Here is a 22,333-nt window from a genome sequence, read left to right on the forward strand (position 1 = left end):
TTTTTTTTTGAGCTGCTTAAATCAATTCATCCACATCCATTTCTTGTTTATTTCTGGGGTTCGTGTTTTCTTCGTTTATACCTCCAATCTTCTTTGTTTTCCTTTTTTCACAGGCAAAAGGTAGTCCCATATTGATGAATAAGGACTTGGTAATAGAGTTTATTAAGCTTTTGTTCGCAGCGTTAGGTCGCCAATTTCCAGTGGCCGCTTGCTCATCCAGATCATACGGTACCCAAACCTTCTGATTCTGATTGGTGCTACCGATGATGGGTGACGGCTGGTTGTTTCCTCTCACTGGAAATTGGTTTTTTGGCACCAGGTTTGTTTGAACTGTGAATATGTTGTATTTAGAAATTAAAGATTGGAAATAGTGGTAGTTTTTTGGACTCTAAAAACCAAAAATGCCCCTCCATTTTAGTGAGGTGTTGGCGAAGTCATTTCACATAATTTGTGATGTATCCTATTTTTTGTTACTTGACGATCCCTCCATCTTTTTCTTCCATTATAGCCTTCTAAAACGTAGTAATTTTTGAAAATTGAATACATAGCCATTATGCAGTCAGGAAAGTGATTCAATCACGAAGTGATGTTTTTAATCCCGTGTCAGGAAAAGTAATACTTTAACCCCGTGTTAGGAAAAATGATACTTGCATCGAGAAAATGATACTTTTGCCCCGTGTCAGGAGAAGTGATATTTTCGCCCCGTGTTAGGAAAAGTGATACTTTCGCCTTGTGTCAGGAAAGGTGATACTTTCCCTCCTTGTCAAGAAAAGTGTACTTTCGTCTCGTTTCAGAAAAAATGATAATTTCGCCCGTTTCAGAAGAAAAGTGATATTTTCGCCCGTTTCAAGAAAAGTGATCATTTTGCTCCGTTAGAGAAAAATAGATACTTTCGCCCGTGTCATGGAAAGTGATACTTTCGTCCCATTTAAGAAAAAGTAATACTTTCACTTTTTCAATTTGTCCTATTTTAGGCAAAAACGTATCTTTTTCAGAAACGGAGGTAGTATATGCATAAAGATATCGTTCCAACAAAAAGAAAAGATGCATAACGAATTATGAAGTTACCACAAAAGATGCATAACAGCTTATACAATCGTATTTTAGTTCATGCGTCCACTTATTTGGTTATGCAACCAAAATAATATATATGCCTCAAAAATAGCATTCATGGATATCGCGTTCTGCAATCAGCGGTATTTCATTTTTCTTTGCTCGGCCCTCGCCACCGTGGTAGCGGCGTTCAAGTAATAATAGCTCAATAATCTAAGTATTGAGAAACACAAACTCAGAAAAAGAAAAAAAATCAACACTTGAAATTAGATAGGAGAAACAAAGGATAAGTTTATAAGAACAAGTCATATGTTGGTTCAGCATGTAAAGTCTAAACCCATGGAACCTTACGAAATGGATCATTGAATGGTTATATTCCAGGTTGATTATTGAGGCATAAATTCCTTTTTATCTAACATGTTTACTTCTGCAAGTTATTATCTAGGTACATGGGTATGTCTTGAACCTGCCCCTTACCTACTGCCCTTCAATTATTCAAGTATAAGAGATGTTGTTTATTTCAAACTATTGTATGATCGGACATCTTTCAGTTGTAGAATATTTAATATCAAAAACTTAATGAAAAACAAATTTTACTCAAAACAATCTCTCTATTATTGTAAATATTCTCATGTCTCACCAACCTACTTATAGATAAACAAAAACTTGACCACTAAGCAAATAATATCTTCCTAACAATGATCAAAATCTAATGAAGAAAACTTCTAGAAACTCAAATTCTAAATATAGTAAGACTCCATGACCAGAAAACTGGATTCTCAAGTCAGCTTTAGTCACACTCCATCCATCACACGAGATCGCATCAACTTCTTCTAGTTGCTTCTCTAACAGGATGAACATGAATTAGTTGTTTCACATACTATGTTGGTTTAACCTTCAACATCCTCCCTAAAGCCAACATACTCTTTACTTATCATTCCAAGTTTTCCACGCAAGTAGATGAAAGTGTTGGACTTCAAAGACTTGGTGACAAGCTCTTTATTCTAGTGATATTTAATATCAATGTGTTTACTCCTTCCATGAAGTACAGGATTCTGTGTCAATGATATTCTAGACTTATTATCACAAATTATTGTTGTGGGTTTTTTCTCCTCATGAAAGAGTGATTTTAACATCATTGTGGATCGAGCAAGAGAGATGAGAGCACATGCGGAAGCAAATAAACGAATACATTAATAATCAGTTTGGTGTACAATTCTTATAGCTCAATAGCCTACTTATAGTCTCACAAACTTGATGATCATTCAAACTACTTTCTAATAAAACTCTAAATAGAGCACACTTCTTGAAAAACAAAGAAATTCTAAACATTGTAAAACCCTAAAACCAGCAAACGGCTCAAACACTTTTTTCACATCAAACACTTTTACGGACGGCAGTAGGAGGAAAGTTTTTGAGGAAATGAATGGAAATTACAGAGGAAATATACCATTCGAGATCGGATGGAAGCTGAAGAAATTATTGTGTAGGTCATCTTGGCGATCTATTATTGAGCGAAATAATAGTTTCGTCAGTTCCCCTTCAATCTCTGATGGTAATTAGTTTTTTTTTTTATTAATTGACACTGGGTCCTCAAGAAATGCAATTTCAGGTCATATTTATGCTAATTGAATTATTTTTTTGAACTTTTACTGTTTGTGGGAATGCCTATGTGAAAAATGTTGTTCAATTTTTCAAACTTGTTGATTGGAGTAAAGTTGGAGTCGGTCTTGACTAGGACATGGGACCTAGAAATTACAGCAATATTGACTAAATTGATAGTTTTTGAATGATTTTTGAATAAGTATGTATGATGTATTACAGGTCTTTACAGGACAGTTTCGTTGATAGGAAAAGTCTGTGAAAAATTAATGGTTTGGATGATTCTATGTAAGTTACTTAGAATGAAGACTTATCTCTAAGGATAAGTCAATTGGTTGTTAAAGTTGAGAAAGTATCCACTTGGTGATATTTTTTGTATTTGCAAGTGGTTGGCATACTGAATTCGACTAATTAGAATTTGTCTTAAACTCTTAAGAGTGTTTGACTTCCTTAGAATGATCATTTGGTTGGTACCTGAGACATGTTTGTAGAGTTTCAATGGCTTTCTAAGATTTTAATTGAGTTCTAGAGCGGATAGTTTTTTTTTTTTTCTTTTTTTTTTTTTTGTATGTGCATATGTTACTATTGAGACCCAATTTGAGACCCTAGTCTTCTGCTGATACTGAAGAAGCATAATCAGGAGTGGATCGATGTCAAGATACACACAGATTGATGATAACTACGACAGCATAGAACAGGTATGTTACTATTGTTATTAGTTCAAATCTATAGCGATAAACGGTTATTCAAAATTTTAGTTTATTCCTTAGAACAGGCACTTGTTGCAGTTTACTTCAAAAACATTACTTTTTTTTTTCCTTTTGTATCTTAGGTGGTATTAGCTCTTATTCAAGCTGGTCTAGAATCCACAAGTTTGATTGTTGGGATTGATTTCACAAAGAGCAATGAGCGGAAAGGGGCTATATCATTCAACAACAAGTCTCTGCATCACATTGGAGAAGTGACAAACCCGTATGAGCTAGCAGTAACAGTTATCGGGGAAACTCTTTCAGCTCTGAATAGCGAGGATAATAATCTCATCACTTGTTTTGGATTCGGAGATGGTTGGTGCATTACCTAATCGTATTATGATTTATATAGTTTTCTAATTTACCTAATTATTAACTTACCACTAAAAGAGAATTACATCCTATGTTGCAGAATCAACAGTTGATGAGGATGTATTTAGTTTTTATTCAGATCAAAGACCATGTAATGGTATCGAAGAAGTACTGGATCGTTACAGAGAACTTGTTCCTCAAGTTCGCCTAGCTGGTTTGTACAAACTGTCCCTTTATACTATGTTAAATACTTAAATTTTTCGTAGAGATCAAATAGAAGGGTCAATTTCTTCTAAAAATGTGACAGGGCCAACGTCTTTTGCTCCTATAATTGAAACGGCTATAGATATTGTGCAGAACAGTGGACGTCGATATCATGTTCTGCTCATTGTTGCGGATGGTCAGGTTAGTCTTATTTTTTAAGTTCCTGCAATTCTTTCTGTGAAGGTCACTAGTGTAAGCTAGTAGTAGTCGAGCCTAATGGTGCTAGGGGTTTTTCTTATTTCTTCTAGTTCCACTACCAGTTTTGGTGTATTAGTGAGGATAAAAAGATCTAAGTTACAAACCCCAGTTATAAAGTTCAGGGCCTGAACATCCTCTAGACCACCTATGTACGCTTGGGCATCCAGAACTGGTTCTGATCTTTTGATACGAAATTGTTGATATAGGTTACAAGAAGTTCCAACACAGGAATAGGTCAGTTAAGTCTTCAAGAACAGGAAACAATTGATGCCATAGTTAAAGCGAGGTAACTATTTGACTGAGAATGTTATAATATTTCTGCAATTTGCATAATCATTTATAAACTTCCTGATGAAGCTAATCGCCTCCACATGTGTAGTAAATATCCATTATCGATCGTTTTAGTTGGCGTTGGTGACGGACCCTGGGATATGATGAAGGAGTTTGACAATAATATTCCGCATCGAACATTTGATAATTTTCAGGTTCCTAAACTGAAGTTGATACAATAGCACTTTATGATCCCTAATGCCAACCCTTTGGTTTTCCTTCTTTTAACTTTGATGCTTCAACTTGAAGTTCATTCAGTCATTGTGTTTGTCCCCTGCAGTTTGTGAATTTAACGGAAATCTTAAGCCAAGATATCTCTTTAGAGCAAATGCACTCAGAAATCGCTCTAGCAGCATTGATGGAAATACCTTCACAGTACCTTGCAACTTCAGAGCTTCAGGGTCTACGGTAATGGTTTGACAGAGTGGGAACATTTTATAAGTTTAACTTAATCTTTTGAAAAGAATCTTAATGTCAAATGTGTATTTCCTGCAGCCACAGACACGAGAGGTGGAGGAGTCCACTACCTCCTCCTATCAATCACCCGCAATCACCTTTACCTTTTCCGACTGGTCAACAACCACGTGATTATTTTGCTAATAGTGATACTTCTTCGAATTCTCGCTCTGCAGAGGACACACGTGAAGAGGTATACGACTTAACTACACTGCGATTTTTCATTTGTGAAGCAATTTGACTACTTACATTTACACTTGGGACTTCTATGGATGCCATTTGTTTTGTTTACAGGTACCCTGTCCTATATGTCTTGATAATTCTAGAGATCTAGCTTTTGGATGTGGCCATCGGGTAACTCAAATTTCCAACAAACACTTGTACTTTTACTTTCTCCATGCTAGAATTTTTAAATTGCCATTTATTCCGTTAATCGAGTTCTTGTAATTTTTCCAGACATGCCAAGAATGCGGGAGCGAGTTATCACTATGTCCCATCTGTCGAACCCCAATAAGTATCAGGATCAAACTTTACTCATGAGCTATCACTCTTGATAGTTGGCAAATTGTTTGTCAATAGTTTGTAATTTGATTGAAGCACAAGAGCTTTTGTTTGATATTCTATTTGGTTTCTGTCTCTGTTTTCACTCTGTTTTACACTATACCTAAAGGCACCAAGGATTCCACTCCAGGCTGTTGCCTGTGGTGGCCCTTTCTTGGGTCATCCCCTATCAAGAAATGGTCAACCCGAACAGAATAAACCTAGTGAGAATAGGAAACTCAAAAGTAGCATCTATATAGCTATGTATGCTCTGCTACATTGCAAGCACCATCACTCAACACTCGTAAATAGAAATTCTTAAAAACTGAGGTTCATGGAATAATCTTAGCCTATAGCATTTGCAACTGGGAAAAGTATATAAAAGATAAATAAAAACAGAAATGATAGATGCATCTGGGGATTTATCCCGTAACCTCCGTGCCCTCTCACAATTTTCTGGGACCCACCACAAATAAATGATTTCCTGCTAAACTCCTTTGGTGATGGGGCCCGCAACTTTGTGAGACAGCAGAACCCATATTTTAACCAAGATTTTCAAAATAGAAAATGTGATCATAAGTGAAAAGAAATAAGAGATCCAGAAGATTACCGAGAGAGGAAATTAAATGAACCAAAAGCAAAAAATGAATTTGATTTTACTCGACCTCCTCTATTTTGGGTGCAGAACCACCTTGCTGGTGAATCTTAGTTATGATGGGGTTCCATAAATTCTCCAAAGCCGTCCTCTTGTCGTTAACATCATCTACATCAGCTAGTTCATTATCATCCAACCACTGAATGGCACTTTCAACTGCATCCTCGATCATCTTCCTGTCATCCTCCGCTGATATCTTCCATCCAAGTTTATTGATTGTGTCTCTAATGCTGTATGTGTAATTCTCAAACGAGTTCCTTGACTCTACCTTCTTCCTGTGTTCTTCATCCTCAGCCTTGTATTTCTCAGCCTCTTGAACCAACCTCTCTATCTTAGCCGTGGACAACCTACCTTTGTTATCAGTAATTCTGATCATTTTTTTGTTTCCTGAAGTGTTGTCTTCAGCACAAACAGTCAATATGCCGTTTGCATCAATTTCAAAACATTCTGTGATTGTAGGAACACCACGGGGTGCTGGAGGAATTCCTTGTAAGCTGAACTGACCCAACAAGTTATTGTCACCAGTTCGAGTTCTCTCACCCTCATACACCTTAATAACCACACTAGTTTGTCCATCGGAGGTAGTAGTGAAGTTGTCCTCTTTCTTCTTGGGGATCGTAGTGTTCCTTGGGATCAAAACATACATAAGAACTCCAACTGTCTCAACGCCAAGAGAAAGAAGGGTGACATCCAACAGGACCAAGTCCTGAACCTTCTCATTACCCACACCACTCAAAATAGCAGCTTGCACTGCAGCACCATAAGCTACAGCCTCGTCAGGGTTGATGCTCTTGCAGAGTTTCTTCCCATTAAAAAATTCCTTCAGCAGAGACTGCACCTTTGGAATTCTAGTGGAACCTCCAACAAGCACAATTTCGTGAACGGCTCTTATCCATTTTAGCGTCCTTCAAACACTTCTCAACAGGTTTCATGCATTTCATGAACAAATCAATATTCAATTCTTCGAATTTAGCACGAGTAATGGACGTATGAAAATCGACTCCTTCGTAGAAAGAATCAAGAGTAATGGTTGTCATAGTAGTTGATGAGAGGGTCCTTTTGGCTCTCTCACATGATGTTCTCAACCTCCTAAGCGCCCTTGGGTTCCCACTAATATCTATCTTGTGCTTCCTCTTAAACTATTCAACAAAATGATTCAACATCCTGTTATCATAGTCCTCCCCTCCAAGATGAGTATCTCCAGATGTAGCCTTCACTTCAAAGATACCCTTTTTAATGGTGAGTAGTGAAACATCAAAAGTACCACCACCAAGATCAAAGATATGAACATTCTCTGCATTATCTCTAGTTGCCCTCTTATCGAGGCCATAAGCACTAGCAGCAGCCGTTGGTTCACTAATGATTCGCATTACATTAAGTCCAGCAATTGTACCTGCATCCCTAGTAGCATGGCACTGAGAATCATTAAAATAAGCCGGGATGGTAACAACAGCATTCATAACATTTGTACCAAGATATTCTTCGGCAGTTTCCTTCATCTTAATGAGAACCATGGATGATATTTCCTCAGCTGAAAACATTTTCTCTGTTCCCTTGCAGTTGACTTGAATCATGGGTTTGTCATCTTCACCAGCAATTACTTTGGACCGTTCTTGGGTTATCGCATATCATGCTCTGCTAATATGCAAAAAGGAAAACTCATAAATAGCAACTCTATATGCAAGCATCATCAACCAACATGGCATGTAGCTACTCGAAGAAATACTTGTGTAGATACCAAAATATGGATCGCCACGTGGATATAGGAAAGACGCGAGAATCCGGACAAAAGATCATGTATCGTGTCACGAAAATCTTCGTCAGTGACTTGTCAAATCAAGTCAGAGTCACCATTATTGACAAGTCGACGAGGTTAAAGCTATGTGCGAGATAGTGTCTCATCACGAAGTAAGCTCCGAGAGGAACAAGGGTTATGAAGGATCCATGAAGTACCCTACAATATATCTACTGCGAAGTAAAAAAGGACGAAGTAAGATTACTTGGACGAAAAGACAATCCACGACATAGCTAAATTATGGAGCAAGAAAAGAGACAGGTGTCCCGACAAGCCCATGTGAAGTAAGCGAAAGAAGGGAAAAAAACTATATGGAAAACGGTCTGGGCGAAGTGTAAAGCGTTACTGCGAGAACACAACGAGATAAAATGAGTTGTGTTCCATTAGGGTTAGGTGGCCTATAAATAGAGGTCTTTGGGCAATGTATAGGGGATCCGATTTTTGGAGAGTGGGAGAGTTTAACCTACGGGAAAGATTAGGTTTTCCTTGTATTCAAGAACTTGTATCTTTGTTACTTTGAATGATTCATCAATAAAAAATTTCAGTGTTTACTTTACTTAAGATGTCTTAGATCTTGGTTAATATTACTTTGGATGGGCTACTGGGTTTCCAGTAGTTACATTTTGCCGTCCAGAAACAGGGAACTTAGATTGGGGATTCATCCTCATCAAAGGAGTGGAGAGAATCTAGAGTTTTAGGAGTAATAGATCTTGGCAAGACATCTTAGCTAAAGTTATAGGAGTAAGAGATTTTAGCGAACATCCCTTTTTAAGATTAGGTTTTAGAGAAAAACCAATATTGAAAGTAGGGGAAATCGATGATTAGAACACCAGATCGGGCAGCACATGATAACGACGAGGAGAAGCAAACTATTAAAGCCAAAAGTGGAGGAAGAATGGAAAGAGGAGGAACATCATCGGCAAGGAGGAGCAAGCGGTTGAAATCCCTAAAAAAAGGGGAGAAGGGAGAAACGCCCATAGCAGATGAAAGACGAGAAGTCAGAAGGCAAAGTAAAAGAAAGCAGAGTGTAGAGGATGAATCCATGGAGGAACCAGCTCAAATCGTGAAAGTCGTGGCTATTACGAAAGAGGAAACGAATCGAGAAGAAGTGGAGGGGAACGAGGGTGATAAAGAAGTGATATCGAAACAACCGAGTAAAACAACTCTTCGAGATAAGGGGCGAGTAAGCTACCAGCCGGAATGGCAAGCAGGAACGGAAAAACGAGAGGAATATGAACGTGGCAGTAAAATGAAGGTTGGAATATCGCAAGAAGAAAACGCTAGTTCAGAAATGATAACGGCTTCATCTCGGAAAAGGACCATGTATGGGGAGGAGAGTCCCTACGAAAGTTATGAAGAAGAGGACGAACGAAGAACACAAGGAAGAAGGTTGATAGAAGGATACGATCGGGAAAGAGACCTAAGGAGGTTGTTAGTGGAGGCGAGAACGGAAAATCATAAGCTAAGATATGAAGAAGGAAGAAGACGTAAGGAGGAAAGCGAAAGCAAGAGGCGAGAAAGAGATATTGGTGAATCGGTAAGAGGGATTATGGACCACGAAATCTTACGAGAGATGTGAAGATTGAGGTTTCATATGGGAAATTCGCAAATGAAAGTCTAGGTGCAATGGATGGAGAATAAGGTTATGTTGGATTCCATAGTGAAAACAAAGTCAAAAGGAGAGCTGAAGCGGGTTGGCCAAAGGCGGGAAAAATCCTTGCAGAAGGATCGAAAGTCGCAAAGTGATAAAGCCAAAGGACACCAGCTGAGGAACATAAAGCCGACAAAACAAGGAGTAAACGCTTGGACAGCGTTAGAACTCCCGAATCTTAACGCAATTGTGGAGAGGATATGAGGGAAGTGATATTGACTGAGGAAATTCCAACACCACCAAATTTGGGAAGTAAACCAACTCTTAGGAAAAGTTACGAGTTATGCAGATATCATAGCTTTCATGGACATCATACGAACAATTGCAGGATCTTTAGGAAGATCATACTTCGCCTCATGGAACAAGGAAAACTCTAACATTACGTAGAAGTTCGGGAGCTGCCGCCGGCACCACAACATTATTATGGGGACCTGATGGGACAACATTAAGTTAAAAAAAACCAAGGAGGAAAGTGGTTCGGCTGCAATTTTTTAGTGCATTCGAAGGAGGATTTCCTCAACTTCCAAGATAACGTTCTCTCAAGAATATACAAGGTGGACTACAAAGGGAACGAAATATTGCCAGTAGAAAAGAAGGGGCACAAGAGGAATGGCCGAAGAGAGACATATAATTTTCGGCACGGGATGCACCAAAAGGAGGGGCTCAGCACATGAATTCATTGGTCATCACCTTGACCATGTGTAAACATTTGTTGAAAGAAGAAAGCCAACGAAGGAGGTGGGCTGTAGATAAAGTCTTGGTAGATATAGGAAGTTCGGTAGATGTCCTCTTCTACCATACGTTCAGATCCTTGGGGTATGAGGATTCTGACATCATAGCATCGGCATATACACTTTACGGATTAAACGGGGTGGCAACGAAACCAAAAGGCGAAATATGTATGAGGATCCTCGCAGGAGAATTAGAAAAAATGGTTACCATTTGCGTGGTGGATATGGAGTCACCCTACAATGCCCACATGGGACGACCGTGGATCGATAGGATAAAGGGAAACGCGTCAACCTATCACCAATTGTTACGATTCCCCATGCCCAGTGGGATTGGTGAGATACGTGGAAGCAGCGAGGATGCGGAAGAATGTGATGAGAAGGATAGAATTACGAGGGAAGATTGAAAATGAAAAAGGAACGAAAGAAGAGAATGCTTGAGTTGATAAAACAGGACGAGTTAAGGGTATACATGGAAAGAGCTAAAGAAGGATGTGCAATACCCAGTGAGATACCAGAAGAAGAAGGAGAGCTTGTGAAATCGATAAGGGAGCCGACACCATTAGGAGAACCGGTCATGAACTTTGCTGTAGTAGAACCAACAAAGGATGTAAACTAGGGGACTGACGATGAACCCAAGATCCTAAAGATTGGGACGACAATGGACAAAGAAGAAGAAGTGAGGCTAGTTGAATTGCTAAAAGAATATGGCGACATATTTGCGTGGAACATGCAGGAAATGCCAGGAATTTATCCACGGGTGGCATGTCATAGATTGGAGATAGATCCGACAATCAAGCCAATCAGGCAACGAATAAGGAAGATCACTTCAACATATCATGAGCAAATCGATAAGGAACTTCAAAAGATGATGGAGGTAGGAATCATAAGGCCATCAAAGTATCTAGACTGGATCGCGAACATGGTAATCGTGCCAAAAAAGAACAATGGAATAAGAATATGTATTGATTTCAGCGACCTGAATACCGCGTGTCCCAAAGATAGTTTTCCCCTACCAAACATCCCACAGATGATGGAATCAGCATCAGGATATAAAAGTTTGTCATCCATGGATGGATATTGTGGATATAATCAAATACCCTTGGCTGAGGAAGACCAGGAACACGCGGTTTTTTTCGCTTCCAGGGGGGTGTACTGTTACACAAGAATGCCGTTTGGATTGAAAAATGCGGGGGCAACATATCAACGGATGGTGGAGAAATTTTTTGCGAAGTGGGTACATGTGGATGATATGTTGGTCAAGACAAAGGATTCAGGGGATCATGTGGCTGGGGGAGATCTTTGAACAGATGAGGAAATACAAAATGAAGATAAACCCAATAAAATGCATCTTCGGGGTTGAATCAGCGAAGTTTCTGGGACACATAGTTTCAAGAAAATCCACAAAAGTTGATCCAGAAAAAGTACAGCTATACTGGAAATGCCCTCACCCGCGATCATAAAAGATGTACAAAAATTAAACGGCCAGTTAGCAGCTCTGGGAAGATTTATTTCACGGTCCTCAGACAAATATAAGCACTTCTTTGACATTTTGAAGAAAGGAGCAATGTTCGCATGGACACAAGAGTGTGAAGAGGCGTTGAAAGGTATAAAGGAGTACCTTATTAAATTGTCAATCTTGCAAAAACCATAACCCGGAGAGTAGCTGTTGCTTTGTCTTGCGGCGACACCAAACGCTATTAGTGTCGTCTTACTTCGGAACAATGAAGGAGTAGAGAAACCAATCTTTTACGTCAGCAAAACCTTCAATTTCGCAGAGAAAAATTATCCAAAGATTGAAAAATTGATATTGTCATTGTTTTACACGTCACAAAAGTTACGGACTTATTTCCAAACCCATAAAATTAAGGTCCTTATAAGAATTCCTATATAATCAGTCCTGAAGAATTCAAAGAGAGTTGGGGAGCATAAAGATGGAATACCCAGATTGATCAATTTAAGCTAAAGTATGAAGTAAAAACTTCTACGAAGTCTCACATAATCGCAGAGTTCCTCGCTGAACCCTCGGGGGAAGATGAAAGCATAGGGGAAATGATGGATGTAGACGACAGTCGTCCAAACCCTAAGGACTTATTACAGGAGAATCATCCCAGAAGGTGGGAAATATTCGTCGATGGATCATCAAAAAGTTCTGGAGGAGGAATAGGAATAATATTCACTTCGCCCACAGGGATCAGGATAGTTGGAATACAAAGCAACAAATAACGAGACTGAATATGAAGCAGTGGTACAAGCTTTAGGATTGCGATAGAAATGGGATTAGACAAAGTACGAATTACCAGTGATTCGCAGCTAGTGGTTCGCCAAATTGAAGGTAGATATAACGAAGTTGATCCGGTGATGCAGAGATATTAGCAACTCGTGAAAGAATACTCAATGAAGATATGAATCCTTACTTGGAGAAACATAAGACGAGACAATAATAGACATGCAGATGAACTTCCCTTTATAGCCTCAATGATTGAGGATCCAAAGATCGCGCATATCATGATTGAGCGGTTAATGCAACCCTCAGTAAGCAAAGAGGAAAGGGAGTACCAAGTAATGATGATAAAAGAAGGGGGTGTGGAAATAAGCGATGATGATTGGCGAGCCCCCATTTATAACTATTTGATGAAAGGATATCTCCCGAGAGATATGCAAGAGGAAAATAAAATTAAAAGCAAGTCCATGAATTATGAGGTGCGATAAGGAATCCTGTACCGAAGATCGTATTTGGGTCCGATGATGATATGATTTTCGTAGAAGGAGAGGATAGAAATCATGAAATCAAGAAATCAATTCACTCTGGGGACACTGGTAATCATAGAGGGAGCAGGTCACTAGGTCTCAAAACCAGGATGCACTGGTACTTTTGGCCATATATGCACAAAGATGCGAAGGATATCTCCACAAGGTGTGAATCCTGTCAAAGATTTGGGAAAAGGATACATGCACCATCCAAGAGCTTAAACTCCGTATTGAGTGTATGGCGGGAATAGATATCGTGGGACCGTTTGTAATCGGGACAAAACAAAGAAGGTACCTGATAGTAGCTATAAGGACTCTCAAGCTCGTCAACGCTATTTGACTGGTCTAGCGATGATCAAGAGACGAATTAGTCGATAATAACTCGATTAATTAATATAGTTATTAATTAATATAAATTAATCTAACAACGTTCTAGATAAGAAATTAGTTTCGCTGAATAGATCTTGGAATGTTACGCTGAATGGACTACTTGAACATGTCAATCGAATACCAGAACAAGAAGATTTATCAATTTGTTTATGGATTCAAATAGTCGTTCCATTGATGGACCTTATGGCTGCCCTTATCCAGAACCTGGGTTCCCAAGTAATTTGGTCGTCCTTATCTACTCCTAATAGAGAAGAATTATTCATTTCCTTTCTTTCTTCTTCGTTTTTCTTCTTCTCTCTTGTTCTTATCCCTGTTCTGCGTCTGTGAAAGAATTGTGAATCAAATCAGAAACTCTGAGATCGAGAAGAGAATAGAGTTAGAAAGAAACGAGTGATGATGGTGTTTCTACTCCAAATAATTGATTCAGATTCTAAAGAAAGAGTAAATCAGGGCGTCTCAACTTAGGGTTTCGTCTGATTTTGATATTGTTGTGGAATCGACAAGTTATCGGGTTATTGATAGATAAAGATTAAAAGGTTGTTGTTTAATTGACGCTGTAAGGTTATTTTGATGAAGTTAGAGGAAGAACCAAGAGTTATGGTTTCACGGGAAAACTCAGGAAAGATTTGGAAGATGAAATTGATGTTCAAAAGGAATGATATGAGTTGGGTTTGAATCGAAATAGAGTTTAAAGTTGAAGAACAATCTGAATTCGATAGTTAGGGTTTCTCAGAGAATTGAATTGAAGTTCAAATTAATGATGTATAAGAGGAACTAAAGATTGGGTTTGGTAAATTTGAGGACTTGGTTGATGATGTAAACTTGAATTAGGAAAAGAGGATTAAGAGTTGATTTAGGGTTTCAATAGATTTGGATTTAGGGTTCATGAATTGAACTGCAGTTGGAGAAGACGAGTTTGAAGATATCTATCTGAGGTATTTTCTTTGTCCTGAATTAAGTTGGATTGAGTTTCATTTATTTTGAGTTGCTGTATGTAGTTTTAATTGAAGTTTTGTATGGATTGTAATTCTTGTGGATGGTTGATAATGGTATTGAGAGCTGGAAAATAATTATGTTTTTTGAACTGAAATTGAGTGTGTTAGAAATGAGAGATGTTATGTTTTGTAAGTGGTTAATTATGGAATGGAACTGCATACAGGTGGACGTAATGTTGAACTGGTGGTGTTGAAGATAGTTGCAGCTGTGAAGATTGTGATTATGAAGTTATTATTTTTGAGCATTGGTGAATGTTGTTGGTGGTGGTACTGTTGTTGCTGTAAGTTTTGCAGATGGTGGATTATGAATGAGATGATGTTGGTGGACAGGGTTTGATAAAATATAGGATTCTGGAGATGCTAATGAGATTGAGATTGATACAAATTGGGTGGATATGCATTTGAGTTATGCTCAGCTGACATAAGTGATGCTGGTAATGCTTGTTTTATTGTGTTGAATGGAATTAAAGATGCAGGTGGTGTTGGTCGAGTGAAGTAGATATTTGGTAGTAGTGGTATAATGGTAACTGGTGGTGTTTAGGGGATTGATGGTGCAGCTGCAGTTAAGGTTTAAGTGTATGAAATTGTAGGTGTTATGGGTTGTCTGCCTGTGTGACTGTGTTGAACCGATATGAAGCAATTCATGGACTAGCTGTAACTGTTAGAGTGTGAATGTGCAATTAAGAAGGGTAAGCATGGGATACGGAGAAGATGTTTGGTAATGATAGTTTGATAAGTTCAGAGGGGCTGGTACACTTGAACTAGTAGTATTGATATGATGAGTAGAGTGATTGTAGCCCTGGAATTATGGTGGCGTGGCTTGCAACTTTTGGTTGCAGGTAAGCTGAGTTTATATTTGTATATCAATTTTGAAAGATGTCATGGAATGAATGTTGATATGGAGATATGCATTATAGTAAACTGCTAGAACTGAATTGATAAATGTGATGACAATGTATAAAGAATGAGGGTGTAATAGAATCAGTGGCTTGTGCTTTTGAATTGGTATGAATACTTCAGTTTAGGCAAATCAAATTGTTGTGCCTGGATCAGTCTTGTAGACTGAGTTAACTCACTGAGTTGTCTAATTGACTCATTGACTATTTGACTGTTGACTAGACTTTGACTCCCTTGACTAGTTAGACGGGACCTGACCTTTGACCTGACATTTAGACGTTGACCGTCGATTGACCTGAGGACTGTTAGTGACGTTAGTTGACCCGAATGGACCGAGCCTTATATAACGGGCCGGTTTGATGGACTTGGGCTTAAAACTAGTTATCTTATAACGATGAATTGGACCTTTGTGGTCTGAATTAGTCATTGGTTTCTTCTACAAAGTTGTAGAGATCTTTAAGACTTATTAAATGGACCTAGAACTATTAGATAGACCTGTATGATTCTTGTGTGAGCCATTTGCCTAGATTCTTAGACTTCTTGTGTGATTAACAGTTAGTCTATATTAAAAACGATCGATTCAAAGGATGAACCAGTGGATCGTGGATCTCGAGGTAGGCGTGGCTTGTCATCAAAAGAGGTGGAAATACTTTTAATTCTTTTGAAACCATTGTTTATTTTACAAAAGTTTATGTTTAACAAACTCATGCATTGTCTAGTGTGCATTACATGCCTTGTTTAAGTTGCTTTATTATAATTCTGTTGATTTTGTTAATCTTTCCATGGTTTGGAAAGGACTTGTAATATTTCTTTGTGATATGAATTGTTATGGGAATACGAATTTCCACTTGTGGTATATAGGATACGCTCCTTCACATTTATATCTACATAAATTCAGCTTTTATTGCTTAGAGTGGGTCATCATGGTCTTGGTGATATCAATAGCTAATGAGTGTGGTTAACACGAATATTATACATTGTTTGAAGAAGAATTTTTTCCATATACATGTTTGTGCATTTCCAGTGACTTAGTCACTTTGATGTTTGGGAAAACATGTATTGTTTTCCAAATCTTTCTCATGATTTCTTTAAAGTTAAATGTTATTCCTGCTGGGCACCCCTTCTAGGGATGATGTGCTCACCCTTTCCCAATTTCAGTTTCAGAGACAGATCAGAGTAGCGCAGTGAAAGCTTCGAGGAGTTGACTCCGTTAATTAGTTAACTTCTGTTATGTTTATTATGTTGTATATTCTGTTTTATAAACCAAATGACTATTGTATAAGTATCATTTGAGAGAAGTTCTTGTATATATGTTTCTAAGCGGGGTTAGTTTTGGGTTAAGTTTTATAGCAGATTTCTTAATTGATTGTTTAAGTAAATGACTTAGATTCTTAGTGCCTCATTAATTATTGAATCTCTTGGATTAGTCAGCTGCTAGCTTAGGGGGCGCTACAGTAGCAACAAATTATTTCAAGAAATGGGTGAAAGCCAAAGCCCTACAACACACGAGAGATGGTTTCAGACAATGGAAACAGTTTGAAGGAGAAAATGTAAGAGTGTTATTTAACGCATTCAAAATTCAATCCGGGAAATCAACTCCGCTATACCCACAGAACAACGGGCAAGCGGAGGCTACAAACAAGACGATAGAAACAACGTTAAAGAAAAAGTTGGACGGTCATCATAAGGGATGGTGTGAGCAGATCCCAAACGTGTTATGGTCATATAGAACCACCAGGCGAGATGCAACGGGAGTGTCACCCTTTTTTTTGACATATGGAGCCGAGGCGGTGATGCCCGCCAAAGTCATCCTTCCAACCACGAGAAGAGAAGCATGGGAGAAAGGGCTAAACTCGGAATTGATTCTAGCAAAGTTGGACGACCTCGAGGAAAACAGGGAAGTCGCGTTACAACATATGGTAAATTATCATCATAGGTTGTCAAGGGAGTATAACAAAAGAGTAAAGCCCCGAAGCTTTGTACCTAGAGAGCTTGTACTACGAGGAATACCCCCATACCAAAGGGGATCAGGAGGAAAACTAGACCTACTTGGGAAGGCCCTTATATCGTGAAAAGGGTAGTTGGCAATGGGGCATACGAGTTGGCAGATTGTGAAGGAAATGACATAGATGAAGAAGGGAATATAATATATGGTGAGATCGAGAAGCAAGATCCAAAACTGGATCATCCCTGGAATCCAGTGTATCTCAAGAAGTACTACCCATGAATGTATTGATAATGCAGAAAAGGAAATAAATGTGTAGAATGGAGTTTATTAATGAAATATCTCTTCCATAATCAACTTATACAGGAGCAGGGTCTTTGAAATAAACAAACAAAACTCACGAGATAACTAAAGAGAAATAAGACCTCACATTACGAGGCAAATAAGATTTACAAAATAAACAGTTTCTAGGGAAATTTAAAACCTTCGCCTAGGAAGGCTGAGAATCCACGACATGCACCCTAATTCGCATGAAAAGTGCAAGAGGCAATACCTAACGCATGTCGTGAACAACTCTCAGAGAGATAATCTAGGGGCAATGATAAGACCTATCCGCTGAGGGTCCCTTTTAATGATGGCCTTCAGTAAGGGGTGCAGAAATATGACCAAGGTGCCAACGTATTCGGTTGAGCTGCGGGTGCCTGGGACGTCTGGAGCGTTACCGGCCATGAACGTATGGCAAGTCTTGCATACGATGCACTCCATCCCAAAGAAACCTCACTTAGGGTGTGGCTTCGTAACCCCAAGCCATATCGACGAAGGTGATAAGAAGTCACGAAAACAACTGAATGTCGTAATAACTGCATGGGAGGAGACCAACATGCATGTTAGGGTTAACCTCCTTGAAGGGGCAATCAGGGGGAATATAAAGGGATGGCACCCTCCAGATTAGGGAGCTGTGTGACCAAAAAAGACGGCAATGTCATGGGGCTAATATTCAAGGGAACAACTAGGCCTGTCGCATTGTCACAGAGAAAATAAAAATAAATGTTAAGACGAGGTAGATGGATTGTTATTCGCAAGGGTAATAAGAGCCTGATACTTCGTCGAGTTAAGATCCTTCAGAAAGGATGAGGCACAGTAAGACCTTAACTAGGAGGCACAATAAGACCTCGTAGAGTCATAAAGAAAACACAAATTTTCTCAGACCCAGCAAGGAAGTTGAAACAATAGATAGAAAGGACTGAGCATGAAATTTGGCTTGCGCAACATTGTCTTGATTAGCTAATGCTCAATAAGAACAAGAGGCAAGTATATACTTTTATACTTTATGTTCTTATTAAGAATTATCCTCACAAGGCTCAGTTTTCCAAAGTATATACTTGGTACGAAGGCAAAGGCACGAGATAGAGGCAAACGCAAAGGCACGAGATAGAGGCAAACACAGAAGTACAAGGAAGGGTCAAATACATTAAAAATATTATCTGCCCCCCAAGATTGGGAGCGTTCAGCCAAAGTGAAAGCTAAGGTTAAAACATTAGCAAAGTTCAAAAAGGTCATGAATCCTCGCGGGAATCATCTTTATGATCCTCGTCGGTTTCGGTATCCTCACGGGAATCATCTTCACGATCCTCGCCAGTTTCGGTACCCTTGCTAGTAGGAGACAATTCATTAATGTTAGGAATTGATTCTTTGGTAGCAGGTTCAGGATCATCATCAGAAAATGCTTCAAGATCCCGAGAAACGCGAGGAATGCCTTGGGAATCAGAGAACTCATTAAAGAGCCTGACCTTCTCGTCTTGAGCATTTCTGCGAAGACGCTTTGCAATCAGGGTTGCATCCTTCACCATCTGATCGAGATCCTCATGCAAATACTGAACGTGCTCTTGAAGAGTGGAGACCTTGTTGGAAAGGATGTCCTTTTTACGGGATAAAAGAGAGACCCGATCCTTAATCTCTTGCTCACTTCCTGAGGAATGAAGGAGTTAAACAGGTAAGTTATCACCAAGAGAAATACAACTCCAAAATGACAAAGAAAGGGAAACTCACGGCGAAGATCGGACGAGATTTTCCTCTCTTCCGCGAGATGCTCCTCTAGGTGGAAAATACGAGCACTAGACTTTTTCATCAATTCACGAGACTCCCAAAGCTCCATGATATGAGCCATGCTGCGATGTTGCTCCTAAAGATGAAAATTCTGCTTTAAAAATTTCGCGAAATATTACAAGGGGAAAACAAATGTTAAACGCATGTTAAAGACTCACATAACCCATTATGGCAGAATGTTGCTCCAGAGAGAGATTCAAAGAAGCATTCAAAATAAAGGATTGACCTTCAGCCTGAAAATCGTTAAAACTAAGAGAAACCAAAGATTCGGTAGCCTCGGATCTTAAGGAAGGATCTTCGAGAGTTGAAACAAAAATCTCCCTTAAAAATTTAGGTTAGGAAGAAGATTAGGCTCCTCCACTTTGGTAGTTTGCTGACCACCTGTAGACGAAGTGGGCTCGGGAGAAGGGACATTACGCGAGGGGATAGTCTCGCAAGATGAGCGAGGATGTTGATGATGAGAGGGATCAGGGCGAGGTAAGACTGAGGAATGGACTTGGGACATGTCGTCCTCATACAAGCCGTGACGGCAACGCTGTGAGGTGCGAAAGGTGGGAGGATCGTCCTGAAATCCATGAGGTTAAGGGATGATGCGAGAAGAAGAAAGAAAATTAAGGAAGAAATGGATACCTGGGCAGTAGTAGGAGGAACCCCAGAACGTTGACGTTTCCTCAAATTATTAGCAGGACCATTCGTTTGCTTGAGGCTCATTCTCCTGAAAATGGTAGGTTAGGAATCAACGAAAACAACGACCAAAAGGGAGGCCACGGGATACGAACCTGTGCTTGAACTGACTTTTAGAACGGTCCTTCAGCATACCAGGAGGGGAAAGAGGATACTGAAGCAGGAACAAGGACGTTAGGAGACAATAAAATAAAAGACAAGGAAACCAAAGGAGGATAAGACTAACCTCGTTGGGCATCTTATGCCAGCTATATCGACCCGCATCATATGCCGCGAGATGAGCATGTTGAGGGAGAGGACCAGTGCGAGCAGTCCCATTCTCGTCGAGATCCCATACCAGAAGACCTTCTGCTATCAAAGGAAACATCATCCAATCCTCATCACTAGAAAGACGAAGATACTTGTTTCGTTTCGCACCAATAGGATCAACATCTAAAAGAAGGGCCTTGGACGGATCAGCCAAAGTTTTGCGAGAAAGCTTGAAGCTCTACTCCTGATAGGCTCTCGTGGTCATATCCTGGCCGGTGTAGTTCGCATAAAAAGATTCAATGTTGTAATCCGCAGGAACTAAACTTTGCATCAAGAGTGGAATCTGGGAAGTATCGTTATTAGACCTTCTGACGATTTCATTAGCAAGACGGATGGCATTTCCACTCAATTGATAAACACCTCGCTGAAGCTTGACTAGGATTTCATAAAAAAGAGGGTTCTTCGGATCATACAAAGGAAAAGAAAGACCCGCTCTCAATTGGCCAGCGGTGATCAACATCTTTGTAGAAGACCAAGTTTCCGTTTGAATCCATCGGTAATTTAATTCCATGAATTTGGTTGCAGTAATAGGAGGAGAAACAGATGAATCAATCGCCGGAGATAGAGAAATACCCAACTTCTGAAGATCCATTTTAAATTCCTCATAAATCGTGGAAGTAGTTGGACCTGGGACTTTCTTAGGAGCCATTGGAGGAGAACGAAACGAAACCTAAGTTTACAGAAGGAAGGGAAGGGAAGAGAAGAAGGTAAAGGTTATAAGGGACTGAGAAAAGGGATATTTATAGATATGACTAGTCAAATCAAGTCAGAGTCACCATTATTGACAAGTCGACGAGGTAAAAGCTATGTGCGAGATAGTGTCTCATCACGAAGTAAGCTCCGAGAGGAACAAGGGTTATGAAGGATCCATGAAGTACCCTACAAGATATCTTCCGCGAAGTAAAAACTGACGAAGTAAGATTACTTGGAGGAAAAGACAATCCACGAGATAGATAAATTATGGAGCAAGAAAAGAGACAGGTGTCCCGACAAGCCCATGTGAAGTAAGCGAAAGAAGGAGAAAAACTTTATGGAAAACGGTCTGGGCAAAGTGTAAAGCGTTACTGCGAGAACGCAACGAGATAAAATGAGTTGTGTTCCATTAGGGTTAGATGGCCTATAAATAGAGGTCCCTGGGCAATGTATAGCGGATCAGATTTTTGGAGAGTGGGAAAGCTTAACCTAGGGGAGAGATTAGGGTTTCCTTGTATTCAAGAACTTGTATCTTTGTTACTTTGAATGTTTCATCTGTAAGAATTTTCAGTGTTTACTTTACTTAACATCTCTTAGATCTTGGTTACTACTATTTTGGGTGTGCTACTGGGTTTCTAGTAGTTACAACTTGGGAACTAAAATTCATAGAATAATCTTAGCATGTAGCAAAGCAACTGGCAGAAGTACATAACAGATAAATAAAAACCTAACATTCAACCAAGTTTTTCGAAATAGAAAATGTGATCATCAAAACAAAATAAGGGTTTAAGATTTCTAAAGAGGGGAAATTAGGTGAACCAAAAGTAGAAAAGAAACTTCACTTAAATCTACTCGACTTCTTCGATTTTGGGTGCAGAACCACCTTGCTGGTAAATCTTAGCTATGACACCGTTGCATAAATTTTCCAACTCCTCCCTCTTGTCGTTAACATCGTCTACATCAGCTAGTTCATGCTCATCCAACCAATGAATGGTACTTTTGACTGCATCCTCGATCTTCTTCTTGTCATCCAATGCCAGCTTCCATCCAAACTTATTGATCGTATTCCTTATGCTGTATGTGTAATTCTCAAATGAGTTCCTTGACTCTACTTTCTTCTTGTGTTCTTCATCCTCTTCCTTGTAATTCTCAGCCTCTAGAATCAACCTCTCAATCTCAGCTGTCGACAACCTTCCCTTGTTGTTTGTAATAGTTATCATATTTTTGTTA

General features: G+C 39.3%; 2 protein-coding genes and 1 pseudogene across 2 annotated transcripts; 1 reads left to right on the forward strand and 2 right to left on the reverse strand.

Moving 5' to 3' along the window:
* Positions 1-2,962: 2,962 nt before the first annotated feature.
* LOC113329978 (E3 ubiquitin-protein ligase RGLG2-like) lies at positions 2,963-5,610 on the forward strand. The gene is made up of 10 exons (XM_026576836.1): positions 2,963-3,353; positions 3,488-3,719; positions 3,817-3,930; positions 4,024-4,121; positions 4,385-4,464; positions 4,558-4,663; positions 4,789-4,916; positions 5,004-5,157; positions 5,259-5,318; positions 5,421-5,610. The coding sequence occupies exons 1-10, from the start codon at positions 3,306-3,308 to the stop codon at positions 5,502-5,504; spliced, it is 1,104 nt and encodes a 367-aa protein (XP_026432621.1). The 5' UTR covers positions 2,963-3,305; the 3' UTR covers positions 5,505-5,610.
* Positions 5,611-6,160: 550 nt separating this feature from the next.
* On the reverse strand, positions 6,161-7,757 carry LOC113329666 (annotated as a pseudogene).
* Positions 7,758-21,951: 14,194 nt separating this feature from the next.
* LOC113329667 (heat shock 70 kDa protein 3-like) lies at positions 21,952-22,323 on the reverse strand. Its single transcript, XM_026576520.1, has one exon. It carries the CDS (start codon positions 22,321-22,323, stop codon positions 21,952-21,954), a length of 372 nt encoding a protein of 123 aa, XP_026432305.1.
* Between the last annotated feature and the right edge of the window lie 10 nt (positions 22,324-22,333).

This window comes from Papaver somniferum, unplaced genomic scaffold (genome assembly GCF_003573695.1).
Source record: "Papaver somniferum cultivar HN1 unplaced genomic scaffold, ASM357369v1 unplaced-scaffold_117, whole genome shotgun sequence".
Classification (NCBI taxonomy): domain Eukaryota; kingdom Viridiplantae; phylum Streptophyta; class Magnoliopsida; order Ranunculales; family Papaveraceae; genus Papaver; species Papaver somniferum.